This window comes from Daphnia pulex, chromosome 4 (genome assembly GCF_021134715.1).
Source record: "Daphnia pulex isolate KAP4 chromosome 4, ASM2113471v1".
In the NCBI taxonomy this organism is placed as follows: Eukaryota; Metazoa; Arthropoda; class Branchiopoda; order Diplostraca; family Daphniidae; genus Daphnia; species Daphnia pulex.
In genome coordinates this window covers 6,748,029-6,765,813 of record NC_060020.1, presented here as the reverse complement: position 1 = coordinate 6,765,813, position 17,785 = coordinate 6,748,029, and the positions used below count along the sequence as shown (strand labels likewise).

Below are 17,785 nucleotides of genomic sequence, written 5' to 3'. Positions count from 1 at the left end.
TTATACATTTCTCCCGCCCCATAAAAGTGTAAAAAGGTTTTCAATGAAGACGCGCGTGGGGGGGTAAAATAAAAGGGCGTCGGGGTGTGTGTGTGTTGGTGGTAACCGTTTTCGTCCGAGCTGTTGGGCTTCTATCCAATCTCCAACTGTTTCGGAGTGTGTAGACAAAAGTAGCTAGCAGATAAGTGGAGAGATGGAGAGAGAAAGAGAAAAAGCTTGTTGGCAGGTTGACTTTCCTCCGTCGATAAAAGTAAATAAATAAATAGTAGTAAAAAAGAAAACAAAAAAAGGTATTAAAGTAGAAAGCCAAAACCATCTTGCCCATCTTTGATCCCTTTTGCACGCATCGATGCCCGTGCCTTTATTCCTTTTTGTGTGTGTGTGAGAAACGTTTTCCATCGTTACTTTTATTATTTTTCGGGTGTATTTTCTTTGTCGACACTTCCATTTCTCGCACTCCATCCGACAAAGCAAACGTTTCACGACGGCCAAAATAGAGAGGCCCATACTAGAGCTGGATAAGATTGAGGGGAAGACGATTCAAAAGGGAAGATACACACGGAAAATAATGGGGGCAAAGGAGAGCCGCGCGCTGTGCCTACAAAAAGTGATGGTCGAATGATGGGCCGGGATTTGGTGGACTTTGCGGGTGAATCAAAAAGGGACAAGAAAGGCCAAAGATATAAATCAAAAGCAGAGAATAGAGTCACTCTTTCTTGTATTTATATAAAGCATTAGAGCCACCACCATCCTCTATTTATAGTTGGGTCCACTTTTGACCTCAAAAGTCCATTTGAATCAACGGCGTGGCAGATGTTCTATCCGCCATTTCTGCCATGGGATTGGCGCATCACTTTTTATGTGTCTGTCTCCTGTTGTATATGGATGGAAACAAGTCCATAATCAATCGAGAAGAAAGCCACGGCCAGGCCAAACAAGAGTTGCAACTGGCTTGTGTGTCTGTGACGTGCGATTTATTGTTATTTTCATTCGCACTCCCATCGGAGTCATGTCATATTATCATGGCTGGATTCCCCCCCCCCCCTTCGTATTCCGCCGGATGACGCAGTCGAACATATCTAATATGAAATTCTATGTGTATCCACTTATGTAAAGTCGAATAAGTGATTTAGTCGCTAGGGACCGTGTCTCGCGTGCGCTGTGTATCTACGCGGGTGTTTGATTCTCGGGAACCGTGTAGCGTCTTGACGCCCGAGATGATTTCAAACGGTTCAGCGAGTTGCAACTCTACTTTCCATTTGACCTTTGACAGCAGACTATAACACCGTATGTGCCGATATATACTCGGAAACCTTTTTTTTTCAAATCGGACTCCCACCAACTTATCCCGCCCAAAGTTTCGAATCGACTTGCCAGCTGCAACTCTTGTCGTGTGGAGTGCATTATATGCGTCCATTGTCAAATCGAAATGGTTCGATCAAAGCAGACGTCGATTGCTAAAGCGGATGACGCTTGGCGAATCAATGGCTGTTCAACTTGTCTTGCAAAAGTTTCCACATACACTTCATTATCTTTTCAGGTTCATCGAGTGTTACTGATGAAAATGATTAAAAACAAGTTGTCTTTCGTGTTACGCAGCCTGCAGCAGTTACGTAACAGGGCACCGTAATATATATTTATATAATCGTCATCAAGTACACGTTGTTAAGAGATTGTGCACACAGTGTAGTAATATAACATCATATCGTAGGAGAGCATTATTATAAATATTGCAGGAGTAGTGGAGATATTTTAATTTCCGCTGACGTAATATTGTCGGATTGGTACTGCGTGGCTCGTTATGTCGTTGGCATTTTGGCAATTTGGGCGGTAGCCGAGTGTGTTGTGTTGGTGGTGTTTAATCAGCGTCGTCAGTCATCCCATTAACCAAAGAGGGAGGGTCGGGGGAACACACACAGGCTGAGAAAGCCACACAATGGCACACAACAACAACAACAACAATACGGCCGATTGGCTCAGTTTGCGGCTGCTCTGCTCTGTTGCGTGCGAATAGTCATTTTGACAGAACGCCAGAGTGGGAGCGAATTTTTATTCAAGCCAACCACAAAGGAAAAGAAGACGAGAAAAGAAAAAAGGTCCACCGGGGCTCGATTGCGTAACGTGCTATTACAAATTTTACACGATTTTTATTTTATATCTTTCAGACCCTCTATATATGTATACAAAACAGTCATAGAAACACGCCGCTCACAAAAGAGAATAAAGTCGAAGCAGCCGATCGAATATATTGGATCTCAGCTGACTCCATTGTTCTCTTTTCTTTTTGAAACAAATTTACGGACAAAAAAGTTGGCGGTTGATTTGATTTTTAAATTTTCTAAAGGAAGAAACAAAACCAAATTCATTAGCGGCGAGAGATTCAATTGCGAGTTTTCTTTATGTTACAATTTCGTGCATTTATTATTTCGCTTTCTCCTTTTCTTTTATGTCGGTGTGACGGACCGAGGCTAATATCTTTAGACTCACACCGACGCATCTTAATTGAACGTCGGGAGCTGCCGCATCACGCGCGCCCGTGCACTTTGATGGCGATCCGGTTTCCATGCGCGTCTATTCTCTCCCATTTTCTTTTCTTAAATTCTCACAAATGAAAAGAAGAAAAAAAGAAAATTATTAACCGCCCAAAATTACAGAGTGTGTGTAGTACTGCCATTTTTGTTTACTCTCTCCGCCAGGGTTTAATGCAACTAGTATACAAACACGAGAAATCATTTGCGCTTATACAGTAGTATATATTGTTTATCGTAATTATATACTGCAGTCAATCAAGGAAGAAGTATAGGCTATGTATATATATATGCACGAGAAATTCGAATTCGAAAGAATGGAATGTATATAGTATATATGATTTTGTTTGTTTTAGTAACTTCTATTAGGATCGACTAGCATTATGATTATGGCGGTAGAGGGAGTCGTCGGGATTCTGATAGCGCTGCTGCTGGTGGTGGTGAAAGTCGGCCAAAGTGCTGCTGCGATCGGTCGTTGTCGTTAGGGGCGATCTGCTGCTGCTGCTGTTGGACGAAGACATGAAATGACTGGGCTTCTTCAGCAACTGCTCAAGTCCGACGCAATCGCCTTCGATGTCGCGGGCCAACTGCTCCGTGTAAATCACCGGCGGCGGAGTTGGCATCAATTCCATCGTCGACAGGCTATGACCCCATTCGGCGAAACCGTCCGGCGAATAATTGCAATCCATCTGCATAGTACACCGTCCCGTCAAAGTAATAACGAGATAAACAAAGGCGACGTCTTAATGTTTAACTCTCCCCCCCCCCCAACCCCCTCCGGTCGTCATTTGTAATTTACCTGATCCCTGTCGTAGCCGAGATTGCTGCTGTTGGACAGGTATTTGCCATTGTCGCCGGATTTGCACGGGCTGCTGAACGAGAGTCCCAGAAGCAGGGCCACCAGCAGAAAGAGGAAGACGGCTCCGACGGCCCCGTACACTGTCACTTCTGAGCCGACGGTCGTCACCATCGACGACATCTCCATGCTGCTCATCATCCCCCTGTTGTCGTTGTTTTCACAAGAAATAGAACAGGCAAACAAAACAAAAAAGATGGTGGTCGTTAAGAGAGTTTGTGCGTGAGTGCGTGGGTTGCTTGTTTGTCGACTCTGCTGGCTTATTCGACTGATTATGCCCCGAGGAATATTTGGTTTGATGATGTAGATTAAATATCTTTCTAAAGAAGCTTTGCTTGGGATTTGCTTGGGCTTTGCTGGAGGCCAACTTGGGTCGTCGACTACTACAAACAACTAGACGACATCGTTAACAAGGTGGAAACAAGACCCTAGTGACCCTAGCTGCCATGCGTACTCATTTGGACTGGCCAATACTACACATATACGGGGGGAGAGTCTCGTTTTAGTTTTATTATTATAGGCATAGGGTTCGACCGGGGATCGACTTTTGGGTCCGATTACGTTGAAAATTAAAAATGCTTGCTCAACGAGTCGTCTATTGAGTTTCGCTCGCACAGCTCGGGGTCGGGATAGATCATTCTAGCGGCGCTTTGAAAAGACGAGCTGAAGGAAAATACGATCTGTCTTCTAATTAGCGTATGCATACACCGGGATAGCTATGATTGGAAGTCCTTTTCACTGGAATAATCAAGCATGTTTTTAATTTCATCAATTTTTTCCTTGATGTTCCCCGGTGGGGTACAACCAACCTGGCGCGGTAGTCGATTACGTAACAAGGAACACAACCTCAGCAATATCTTTAAGGTGCCAATTAAAAAGTTGGCTCTATTGTGGGACGCATCTTGCCGTCTACTTGCGTCCACACGGGGACGATCGCTATTCTCCATTGACTAGGGTAGCCATTCCCAAGATCCTTCAGTGTTGTGCCGTCAAGTTGAAATTGTTACGTAATTATCAGGCGGAAACGAAGTCTCTAGATGGCTAATAAAGAGTTCGTTTGACAAGGTGTTGTATCCACTCGCGCTTGACGTGCGCCTCAACAGTAGTTAGGGTCCTCTCTCCCGTTCAGGGAGGGGTTCGACTGCACTCGGTGATGATGACAGCACCACGGTGAGTGGATCCGCAGTCGTGCAAGATGATCGCATCCGACGCTCTATCGAATGTCTTGTTATAGACGCAGACAACAATTCAAACAGTCACAGCTGAGCAGGCAGCAGACTGCTGCTACTGCGCCGTTTTGAGATTTCGATATATATTTGTATTTCATCGTGCCAGGAACTCGCATCTGCTTCCACCTGGCCATCCATTCAAAAGATATGCCATTCCATTTTTATATCCATATTATAGAGAAATACTTGGGCTTGATGAGGCTGCTGCTGCCGTGTATCAGGCGCAATATAACCTCACCCGCAACTGTCAAGCTACAATCAACTTTGGCGGTATTTTGTTATTAACGTTCTGTCTGTCTGTTGTCGTCGCTATCGTACTGCAACTATAGCCAGCTCCTCTTCCTCCCTTTGGAATTTGGGTTTGACGTGCCTCCCATATTTTAAATAGCATCCAGCCCAGGTCTTATACAGTGGGTACCGAAAGTATCCGTACGGCTGAGAGGATCAGTAGGGAAAACGCGTTTTTCAAAACGCTCCCAAAAATAGAATTCTCGGTGGAATTCGATAAAAATTTTTTCAAAGGTTAATATTAGGGCGGGGTATCATGTGATTTTTTTTGGGAATTTTTCGACAACGCGATATGTGGTTTTTATCGCGTTGCGTAAGTATCCGTACGGCCGAGAGGCCTAGTAGGGAATGGGCTTACTTTGGAGGCCTGTCATTCGGTATCTACGTAATATTATAGGGTGGGAAAGTTCTTAAAAAAAAGAGCTGCATTAGCTCTATGTGTGGTCATAAGATCACATTTTTCAAATTTCATTTATAGTAATGAAATCGAAATTGAAAACACGAATTATAAGTTTTCCGTTTTCTTCCCCTCGATTCCCCATCACCAGTGTTGCCATATCTCAAAATCTCTTTCTTCCCTTGGACGGAAGAGGGAGAAAGAGAAAGGATAAATATTTTTGATATGGCAACACTGGTGATGGGGAATCGAGGGGAAGAAAACGGAAAACTTATAATTCGTGTTTTCAATTTCGATTTCATTACTATAAATGAAATTTGAAAAATGTGATCTTATGACCACACATAGAGCTAATGCAGCTCTTTTTTTTAAGAACTTTCCCACCCTATAATATTACGTAGATACCGAATGACAGGCCTCCAAAGTAAGCCCATTCCCTACTAGGCCTCTCGGCCGTACGGATACTTACGCAACGCGATAAAAACAACATATCGCGTTGTCGAAAAATTCCCAAAAAAAATCACATGATACCCCGCCCTAATATTAACCTTTGAAAAAATTTTTATCGAATTCCACCGAGAATTCTATTTTTGGGAGCGTTTTGAAAAACGCGTTTTCCCTACTGATCCTCTCAGCCGTACGGATACTTTCGGTACCCACTGTACATCTTCGCCCGCAATATCAATCTCTTGTTGTCATTCACTTTCTGTTTCTAACGTCAGTTCGGCAACGGGTTTTGCTGGTCCGATCTAATATGAGACATTTTTGAAACCGTGTTGCGAAATGGTGGGCCTCTTTTTTCTATTGGCATTTGTATATTTATTTACGGTCGGATTTGGTTGACGTTTTGAAGCGCTGGATTCCCTCCCCAGGAAAATAAGAAGAAGAAAAAAAGAGACTTTTTTTTCTATAAGAATAGTAGGTTGGAATAACAAATGTAGTGTGAAGGGCGTCGCGAAAATAGGCAAGAGAGACGAAATCGAATATAAATCACGTGCCGCCGTTGTCGACTACCGCGGCGCCAGGATCGTCGTTTTCCGCTGCCATTGATCTGCCGACGGGCAGAGTCGTGAGAGAGAGAGAGGGACGTACGAAAGATTGAGTGAGGAAGTAAGACCCGAACGAAATAAAACAAACAAAGAAGAGTCTAGAATAGATAAAGAACGCCAGAGAGCAAAACAAAAAGGATATAAGAAATAAATAGGAAAATGTGTATCTCTACAAATATAAGAGGATGAAGCAAAAGTTTGCGCTAGATCCTTTCAAACAACAGCAGCCACCTCCATGCAGAGAAACGAATAAATGAAATAATACTACCATCAAAATACAGGAGGAGAGAAAAAAAATAAAATAATAAAATAAAAGTGGCGCGCTTTCGGGTTGGTTATTCTATTATTATTTTTGTGTGTTTTGTTATCGGGCTACTCTATTGGCTATAATAGAATCTAAGCCAACCGAAACTTTTGTTGTTGTGAAGGAGAGAGGGTCGTTTATCAGCAAGTTGGCAAAAGTTTCCGTGCCAACGTGTTCATCATCGACCAGTCTAAGAGGAGCTCGCTATAATACACACACACTCCACTTCCATTCCGAAAGGCAAACATACAAATCAACATTTTCTTCTTTTTTTCTTATCTTTTTTATTCCTATACCGAAGGAGGAGGCAAAAAGAAAAGAGCCCTTCGATGGCGTCTAAAAAGTGTCTAGTGTATAAATTATGTTTGGGTAGCTTCCACAGCACCGTCGTTTTCAATTGGATTTTCATCCGATTATTGTGTGTCTGTGTGTGTGTATAGAGACACACACACACACACATCAATAGACAAATCAGGTTTTCTCTTTGCCTCAGGCACGCCGGCATACGTAATGCGATCGAGTTTCGATCGGGGTCGTTCGCTTGCTATTTTCAGAGCCCCCGTGATGTAAGCGGGAGCGCAAAAGAAAATATAAGTATAGTTGAAATATAGAGTCACTACTGCTCTATTTTTTATTTGGTTTCTTTCTCGGTTTGGTATTAGATTCGACATGATGGCGATTTATTGTCGAATGTTTTTTTCTTTGGTATTTCATTTCTTATTTCCCAGGGTCCCCCCCGATTTGAGATATTTTTAGATGGCGGCAGTGGTGTGGTTATTCTTTTCGCTTCTGGATGTGATTTTTTGATTTGATATTTGTTGAGCTGTCAACGACAGCGGCCAGCCGGCCCGTCGTAACTATAATAACATTGCTGCTGCCTCCTCCTCTTCTTCTTCTTCTCTCGGCTGCAAACAACTATAGACCCAATTGTGTAGGAGGCGTTGTGGGGGGATGGCGTCAGAAGCAGAAGCACTCGACGTGCTGCCTTTGCGATTCTTTTGTACAATGTCAAAACGCAGCGGACTCGACACAAACGCCCGGGCCGCGCCGACTGCAATAACTGTAGCTATTCCGGTCTTCTCTCATCCACCGACAACAACATCGCATGTATCACAAGTTCTACTACACACTATAGACTATTCTCCCCGCAGTCTGCAGCAGCGTCGAATATGTAGGACAGGAAAAAGAAGGATCGCCTTCCAAGACGAATGGGGCCGGCTCCTTTCACGATTGCCCGCCACTGTACTATATTATGGCGAATTTGATGGATGAACAAGTCAGCCCCAAGACTCTCGGCTATATAGTACTATTGCTGTGTCCAGCCGCTTCACATCCTGACTCGGACCCGCCAACATGTTTACAAATAGGACGACGGTTGGGGGGTAAAAATAGCCGGGCCCTCATATTATTGTGGCGAGTATTGTGGCTCGACGGCATGACTGACACCAGTGACTTGTTCAATAGACACTGGATGATAGTATAGCTGTGGGACGAACGTGGGAGAGAAGTTTCTGTCTTATTCATAGACTGCTGGCCGTCTTTGACATTAACTGATGGCCTACCGACATTAATAAAGATGAGAGCTAATGCGAGTCTACGCCGGGAGGAGATTTTATAGATTTTCTTATATTCTAATAAATAGTTGGGACCGTCATTAATAGAGTACTAGTAGCTTAGATATATTTATGGTTAAATAAGGCGGAAGCGGGTGAGCGGGGGTCTGACCTTTGGTCGACAATCTCGTCGAAGCGGATGATGCGATCGACTTGAAATTCGTGGCCGGATAACTCCAGTAGAGTGACGTTGCCCTGTCCGAGGGCCTCGAGTCCAGCGGCGCCCGTTCCACCGTAAACGAGATGTGACGGTTCAACGCTGATGTTGGCAACGATGGCCTGTGGCGTCAGAAGGATCCTGTTGATGGCCACATCCTGTAACCCCAAAAGCAAACAGTTTTATATTTTTTCCCCACCATTTTTAAAACAATTGGTCAATGGAAAGAAATGAAAACTGACGTTGTAATCGGCGTCAAGGCGGGCGGCCAGGTTGAGGCGGAGATAGGTTCCCAGGTCCCGCTGGCGGCGGTTGGCCACCGTGGCGTTGCCGTTGAGAATGAAGAGCATCCACGGCCACAGTGGAGGAATTGGAAGTGGAGTTGTACTCAGAGGAAGAAGAGTCTTGTCCTGGGCAAACGACGACGGTTCAGTTGGCAAGGCGGACGCCGATTTGGAAACGGAAGAATAAGACGACGAAGATTCTCCGCTGTCGAAGGACTCGGCCGACGATTCGACATCGGGATACGTCGTCCGCACGGTGGGCGTCACTTCGGACGTCGTTGTGATGGCCGTCGATGATGGGGTCGGCGGCCAAGGCAGTGCAGAGTTCGTCGACTCTGTGGCGTTTTCCAAATCCAATTCAGTGCCATTCAGAGTCGCCGGGACGTCCGAGTCAATTACAATTTCCTCGGCCGGTGTCGTTGTGACTGGTGCTGGACTGGTGGTCGCATCTGTGCGGCCGGCCGGCGATAACAACGGGTTCAGCACCACAACCAAACTGGGCTGAGACTTTGTCGTCGCAACTGGAGGCTCGGCCGTAGCCGACAGGATGTCGTCGACATTGGCTTCCGTCCCGTTTAGCGTCTCCAATTCATCCAGCGGAGGAGCCTCAGACTGTTTTTCATGCTGGATGGGCTCCATCGTCGTTTCGCTGACTGGCACCGTCGAGGAGCCAGACCAGCGTATTAGACACAAGGTCAACACGATTGAATAGGCCAGTCGATTCGCCATCGTTCGCCAATAACAAGCAAAAAAAGGAAAAATAAATTGCCACAACTTTTGATGGGGTTAACCCGTCCCGAAAGGAATTTTTCACGAGAATCTAGCCGCGAGGGGATGTTCGGTAAATGTTTAGTCGTCGATGATCAATCAAACGTCGATCGTCGACCTGAAAAAAAGAAAAAAAATAAGGAGAAAATCTCGTTAAGACTTTTGAATCGTATTAGACCGTCGGAGCGTAACGTCATTCATCACGTGAAAAAGTCGGGAAATAATAATAAAAATAAAAAAAGGGGCGTTATATATATTTTGGGTGGTGATTATATGGCCTCATCATCGGCAGGAGGAACAGAAGACGACAGTCGAGAGGAAATGTGACACTGGGAGTGAGGGGGACGTTCGTCGTGAAGGCGTCTCAAATCGAACGAGATGATTAGCACGTCAAATGACGACGACGACGAAGGCAGAAAGAAAAAAAAAAGAAATAAAAATTGGGCTGTCCCCACGACGAAGCAAATAATCTGAGCCTGTCACCCGGGGCAACAGAAGCATCACTCATCGTTATCGACTCTCTTTTCTCTCTCTCTCCTGTCGCGTGTGTACATTATAATGGGAGGAGTCCAAACATCGTTTAGGACACGATTGAGCTCTTTGTCGATCCTTAAATAATATTATTATTCCTGATTTGTCTGTGTGTGTGTGTATGGAGGGGTAAAGAAAAAAAATAAAATAAAAATAGGATTTGATTATCATCAGACATGGATTTCGGTTGCCATGGTTATTAGGATTATTACGAGCTGCTCCGGGGAGAACTGGACGCTCCGGCGGTGCCTAGAGTCTGACTGATGAATAGAGAGAGTATATATGCAGGCCTGGCTGTAGTATATATAATTCTTGCGGGATTCTAAAGACCTGCGAATGTTGTCCGTAATGTATGGCGACCAGTCTCCAAGGACAGGCGCCCACACGTGCCGGTGGGAGGCTTTCATCTTCTTCTCCTCTAATCATCTCGATGCTCAAGCACTTTGCTTTGCCCGTCTTTATTCCACATTGGCCGTACTACACTGTACAGGGGAGGGAGAGATATAGTATACAGGGGGAAAACGGGAAATGAATCTCGGAGGAGTACAGAATGTCTAGCAGCTGCTGCCTATAACGGATTGAGCTAACGCCAAGCGAATGAAAAGAGCGCGCCAGTCTAAAGCTTCCAGCAAAAAAAGGAGCTCGCCCAAGAGTTCTATCGCATGTGTAAACCCATACATATAAAGCGCTCGGATACGGTCGTGAATTCTGAATTTCTCCATCGTTTTTTTGATCCGTCTACGTATGTATATGGTGGTTGTTGGTGATTCTCTGCTGTCTCGAGTGTTTATATTTCTCTCTCTTCTCTCCTTAAGCATTTGATATTGCCAGGGTGGAACACTTTTATTTTCTTTTTTTTTCAAATCACGACAAACCAGTTTCGGAATAATATGACATGTTATATGGCCGCCGCTTGCCGATGGCTGCTGGGCTGGCTGGCAACCGAATCCGAGGGCGCGTCGGTGTAGTAATACCAAAACGACAAGACCCTCGAAGGGAAATATATATAAAAGCTCCCAATATAATCTAGCAGAGAAGAAGAATAAGAAGAAGAAAAAAAGAGTTCTATCTTGGTTTAGTTCGCGTATATAAGAGGTGCTCGCCGTAACGACGAGCGACGATAAACATATAGCTAGGCGGTCTTGAAAAAAAGTATTGAGGAAGAAAAAATAAAGAAGATTGCCAAGTATATATACTAGGAGAGACAGACAGACAGCTGTGTAACAACAACATGGCAGTCGTTGTAACAATCTCGTCTTTGGTTTTCTTGACGTCATCCTGGGGTTGTTGAGTATAGAGAAGACCCCTAGTCGTCCTGCAATCGGTTTACTATTGTTGCCATTGAAATTGACTGTTGATTTCTGGATATATAGGCGGACCGATCAGAAAAACGATCGGGTTCTATATAGATGTGGACTATCTCTTCTTCTTTTATTATTACCGACCCGGACGGATTCCATTTACTTTTTCTTTTCAAATTGCGTGGTTGATGTTTGACCGTCGTCCTCCCCAGCAATTGGATAATCTATCAGAGATTGTCAGCGACAGGCGAATCGATAACTTATTACAGCTCTCTTTTTCTAACTCCGGATGGAATTGATTATTTACTCTTCCATTTTCAAAGAAATTCGCTCACCTTTCAACTAATTTATAACTTTTTTTTTTTTTTACTTTGTCAGGAGGAGGATGCTTCTCTGAACTGAAACGGTTTCACCTGTCGCCAAGGAAAACGAAGGTAAGTGGGTTGTTTCTTTTTCCCCACTCTTCTCCTGCAACCCATTCCGGATGGATGAATCTAAAATTCACGGCAGCAGACGAGAATAGAAAGCCGAGAAATGCTTGTCTGCATAAGTGATGATACTTCAACTTTTCATCGTTTCTTTCCTTTATTCTTTAAATATCTCCACCCATTTTTGGAGTGTACCTCCTCCCCGCGCCGTGTGTCGAGTAGTTTTTCTTATGTGCGGATGGATGGATATATACGGCATCAATTGACGGAAATTGAAAATTGGGTGAGATTATTCATGGTTGCCACACACTCTTCTTCATCCAAGCGAATCATTTGAAAACATTTTAGATACTTCCTACTCAAACTTGAATACTTGATACTTTGAATGTCTATCGACCTATATATTTCACCTCGCCCTTTTTCCCCCCTTGTAGCTACCGGGATGGATTATTCGATTGTTCGATCCACTCTCAAAAATTTATTAAAGAATAATTTACCGTAAATTTTTAGTAGCCTCAATGCCGCCGCCTAGACTTTCAGCACTCATTAGGCTTGTTAACTTTTAAGAGCCACAGGGTTCCGCACCTTGTTATACCGAAAAATCCTTTTTTACTTATTTTCACGTGAGCAATATACTTTCGATTCGGTTCAGGGAATTATTTTTTTTTCCGATATTTTAGTTTCATTTTGTTTTAACAATTCCATCGGCTCACAGTTGCCGGCTGAAGCGTTCGTGCGTGATCGCCTCAAGTTATATAAAAGAAGAAAAAATGCGGGTGCGCAATGGGAAAAGCTGTTGGGGAGAAGTATAAAGGGACGACGACGGAGGTGAGGCTATCCATGCAGAAACACAGGGAAATAAATCTTGTCAATGTTTTAGAGATATATATATTCTCGGGGCCCTGCCCGTATAAAAGTTTTTGGCAAGTGTAGGAGAGAGAGAACTTTGCCGCGGAAGGAGTAAATAACTTGACAAAAAGAAGTAGGAGCAACAAAAAAGGAGCCGTACGTGTGCACAGCTACGTCGGATGGCCTGCCTGCTGCTCTGACCCCAAGATTTGCATACGCTGTACTATACAACGTAGATAGCGCGGGCGAGAGAGTGAGACGTGTGTGGGCAGCAGCAGCAGTCGAGTCTAACCTGTGCATACATCATCGTAGCACACAAACGAAATTAAAGTGAGAGAGAAATTCCCGCTTCTTGGAATTCTTGTCACGAGGCTTTTGACGTCGATAAAAATTTAAAATAAAATAAAAAGCTCCGGGGCTTTTTGTCGGAAGAAAAGTGCCGGGAGATTTTTTCTTTCGCCAAGAGGCAAATATAACAGGTGAAATGGTGAAAGAAAAAAAAGTAAAAATCGAATAATCGATTCGATAGAAGCAATCCCATTAAGATTTTTTTTTAATATGACAGAAAAGTCATTTTCAAAGAGAAAAAGTGGAAGGAGATGAAAGGAGATGTCGGAAATTCAAAGGAATTAATCCGGATGTCATCGATAAAAGGGGAGAAGATAATATTAGTCCTACAGTCATTCTATAGATGTAAATGTAATGAAGGACGACTAATGGCTCGAATGGGGGGAAAGAAAATGGAGCGGGCGGATTTTTATTCGGGAACGAATATAAAAGAAAAAATAAATGAAATTCCTATTTTTCATTCGCCCTACTGGGAATCAAAGGGGAAAAAAGTATTAGTTCCGTGTAATTTGTAAGGCCCCCTTTTTTCATGAAAGGGGGTGTTGTTTCGTCGCGCCCATTGGGGCCGGGAGCCCTGCCCGGCATTGGTTTTCATTCATTTTTTTTTTCTTTTTGATGGCCTTCCTGTCGGTATGTGGAATCGAAGGCCATAGATCCGCAACGTTGCCCAGATTTTTCAGAGCCAGGAAAAAGTAGGTCGTCTAGAGTCAGTGGTCGTGAGGGATCGAAAAGAGTCGAAGAACAAGGAGAGCCCCCCCATCGTCGTCGTCGTCGTCTCGCTTGGCTTCTCCTCGTCTACACTGTCTAACATCTTATTCCCCTTTTTATTTTTCGCTTTTTCTTCTCCACTTGCTATTTTGTGTGTGTGTGTGTTTTGCGGTGGGACTAGCAGGCAGCAAACGTGAGCGGCTATAGCCAGCCCAGGCAGCCAGCAGCCCAGCCACACACATCGATCGCCGCGACGGGATGTTGTCATCCAAATGGAGAGAGAAAGGAGAGAAGCAGCTCTTATTAGACGGGCAGCGGCCGCACCACCACCACCACCACCTGCCCTGGTATATATTTCGCGTGCGAAGCAAATCGAATTGCCGGGAAACAAGAGAAGGAGGTATACGTGGGGGTCGGTGCGGAATAAATAAAAGCCAAAATAACAAACGAATAAGAAAGCAAATAAACAACGATCAAAAGAGAGAGTGCAGAAAAGAAAGAAATGTTTAAGGCCACAAACCGGACAGCAGACAGGCTCGTTCGTTTCTCTCTGCTGTGTGTGTATACAGTCGGCGAGAGAGAGAGAGTAGTAATCAACCTGCCACTTGGCATTCAACTCAAACCGCTGTAAAATGCCCAGAGCTTTTAACCATTGCGGCCGCGAGAGACGGAGAGCATTCCTGAGCTCCTCTTTGCTGCTTTTGTGTAAAGAAAACATGACTTTCATTTCACACATTCTTCTCTTCCCCTTTGAGCCGCCATTCTTGTTGATGTTAGCTCAAGCTTCGGGAAACACAAGCGGCGGCGGCGGCGGTGATGTGCTGATGAGAGAGAAAGAGAAATACGTGGAAAACCCGCCAGTTCCGTACCACCGCCTCGCTGTTCGCCCTCACAATATCCGCCGAAAACTTTAATCTAAAACAAGAAGACGCTATCCACCACTACAATCAAACATGGCGTCGGCCCCCCTTTTATTTGGCTTCGTTTTCCTGTTGGTGGTGGTGGTGGTGGGGGGTGAAATGCTCATTTCCCACTCTAATGAAAAGAGTCAACTTGTCTTTTGATCGGTATGTTGCCGAGCGACGCTGACTGCTGACAATTGAATGCGATTACAAATAATTAGGAACTCGGTCTCGACTCGTGTCGAATATAACGAGTTTTTCACACCGAAACTAATCAAACAAAATCGCTGATATTCTCACGAGAAACTTATTGCTTTCCCCTCAGACTCGGTGAACTCTACTTCCCGCCCACCCGCTCGTTTCTCCTCTTTTCTCACTAAAATTTTAGTCGCAGTTGTCTCGTGTCTCGTCAGGGAGAAACTCGCCGATGAATATTTGATAGGACGTTGGCCGGGAATTCACGAGCGAAACAGCCGAGCAAAACAAAGGGGAACAATTAAGCTTGTAAAGTCGTTCAGTACGAAGATCAACTATGCTCATACAAAACAAGAAGCAAAAGAGGCAAAGAATTCCCCCATGTTGTTGTTTTTATCGTCGTCTTTCGTTCCTTGCAATGACGTCAGAGTCCACCAAACGACAATGAGAGAATAAACTTACCCCATAGCAGACGTCTAATTGCAGTTACAGCACGTTGATGGTAAAGAAGAAAGAAAAAATATTTTTCAGCCAAGTGGAGAAGAAAACGAAAAAAACGGAAGATGATGGTCTCTGAGATGGTAATTGAAACGCGCAAGCGCCCGTCTCACTGAAACAACTCGTCTTTGCTATTTTGAAGGAGCTGCTGATGTAAGGAACGCTCTGTGCCAAAGCCGGGCAACTACTGGATGTCAGATCCGACGGGGGCTTGCCTTTTTATAGGCAACTCTCCCATCTCACGACTACACAGCACAGCACACAGTTGAAAGGGTGTATTGCAGTTGGGTAGGGGGGCCAGCATCATCGAGTCTCTGGGCATTTTTCTTCTTTGCTTTTATCGTGAGCGGGACCAAACCGCATCGCAGTTGAGCGAAGAAAAAGAGCCTCGTCAATAAATATATATAAGACACTGCTGTGTGTGTGTGTAGACATTGACTTGCCGGTCCAGCCAAGCGATTCTCAAGTCGCCTCCTAAATTCAGATATTTGGTTGTTGATTTGTGTACGCGCGTGTGTGTGTGTGTGTGATCTTTGACGGCTGACAGACCGACTTGAACTGGCGCTTGCCATTTGCCTAGCCGCGCTATAATACCCTCTCGATTGGAAGCGTTTATTTGTTTTTGTTTGTTTTCTGTTTCACGGTCCGTGACGTGAAGATGAAGACGATTGAAGCGCTGTAGACACTGCGAGAAAAAGCAATCCAGCCGAAATCATTGAACCGCATCCGTTTCTGAAAGAAACGCAATATTATCAAAAAGACCCCACTAGATACTACTACCCGACCCATCCAGCTCCTTATATATATCTACTATATAGATGTGCTGCCGAGTATAGAAGGAAAGACCGCATAGTATGTGTGTGTGTGTGTAAACTATACGCCCCGGCTTTTTCATCATCACATTCAATTGAAAGAGTGTTTTTTTCTTTTTTATTTCGGGAGCAGGGCGGGAGCGTATAGACTTCAAAAGAGCTTGCAGCGAAATCGTTCTCCCGTACTTTGCACTATATTATTCTCTCCACACAGTTTCGACCGACCCAATATCGCAGAGAGGAAACAAACAACCGCAAAGAAGATTTTCTTTTTCTTCTTCTTCCTTCCCCGTTTTCTTTAGTGTCAAGCTTATGTGTGGTTTGTTGCGGCGGCGGTGGCGGCGGCAATGGAGTGGTTCTCGAGGGCTGTGATGTAACAATCGGGCAAAACGTTCGATTTGATTCCCCGCTGAATCACACCGGAATCCAAGGAACTTACGTTAATTGAGGCAGCCAACAGTCAATTGATATTTCGTGCTGTTATCTTTGCAAAGTATATTTATTATGTTGTTATTTGCCGTCGTCTAAGCCTCTGGTTTGATTGCTTCTTCGTCACCCCCTTCCGGGTATGGTTGGGGGGTCGTCACGCTCCGCCACGCCCGCCAACATCAAATTGATTGCCATCAGAGCGTTCGTTCGTTCGTACGAGAATGTAAGCGCATCATCTAGCGACTTTTCTTTTTTTTTTTTTTTAAGAAAAAAAAAAGAAATAACCGCCGAAAAGTTTATTTAGGGATGTGTGTGTGTGTGGGTGGGTGATGTGTCTGTGGATATTTGTATTATCATCCCGCTCCTCTTGCTTCAACTTTTTTTTTTATATTTATTTTTTCCAATCAACAAGAAAACGCGAGCGACTTTTATATACCGGCGATAAAAATATTTTCCCTCGATTCTTTTTATGTTGTCAGACGGAATTGAACGGGGTGAGGCTAAGGGAAACGTTCAATTCCATCGCCTGGCGTGTCTTTGCATTTCCGCTCGTTTTTTTTCTTTTCTTCGACGAATCCCAGCAGTTTGAACATAAAAAGAAAAAACTATCCCGGGACTGGGGCATCAACAAAGTGTTGGCCCTTCACATCCGAATCATCGCGACGTTCCGCCAGACGACTAAGAGAAGAAATAAAAAAAAAAGAAGAAGAGAGAAAAGGGGGATAAAAGACGGATGGCATCTACAGACGACCAGCAGGGGGCGAATAGATCACGTCTCCCTCCCGAAAAAGAGAAACGATGAAGGCCATCGGGAAAGTTCGTGAGTCCATTTGAATAATCCGCGTTATTTGCAGGCGACGCTATACGTATATATATATAGAGAGGGAGCAGTCCGCCCTACATAACAGAGTCAGGGACATTCGTGTATAACGCCTTCACTTATAGTTTAGTGCGAACGAAAGAAGAAGAAGAAGCGTCACCGGGATTATTTCTTTTTTGTCTTTCCCGCGCGCCCTGTTTATTTATTTATTTTTTTCCTCGGGACTGGGAGCTGGAAGTGGCGACTGGAAATTCCACTGGGAATCTTTTTTTTTTCTTCCCCCTTTTTTGTTTTATTCGCACACTCTTTTTCTCAAGTTTAAACGGCCTGACGGGCGGTCCATCTCAGGCGGCGACAGCAGACGGTCAAATCCCCCCGTGAGTTATTGCCGTTGGTTTTGATTTGTGTCCCTCAGTTTAAGGGGGTGCCACTGCAGCACCAGTAAATAATCTGTCCTCTCGTCTATTTAGGACTTGCGCGCCTTATATTTA

General features: G+C 44.4%; 1 protein-coding gene across 1 annotated transcript; it reads right to left on the bottom strand.

Moving 5' to 3' along the window:
• Window positions 1-1,581: 1,581 nt before the first annotated feature.
• Window positions 1,582-15,426, bottom strand: LOC124193168. The gene is made up of 5 exons (XM_046586849.1): window positions 15,198-15,426; window positions 8,664-9,591; window positions 8,377-8,579; window positions 3,328-3,529; window positions 1,582-3,217 (listed from the first exon to the last, which is right to left on the bottom strand). The coding sequence occupies exons 2-5, from the start codon at window positions 9,432-9,434 to the stop codon at window positions 2,894-2,896; spliced, it is 1,500 nt and encodes a 499-aa protein (XP_046442805.1). The 5' UTR covers window positions 9,435-9,591; window positions 15,198-15,426; the 3' UTR covers window positions 1,582-2,893.
• Window positions 15,427-17,785: the final 2,359 nt, after the last annotated feature.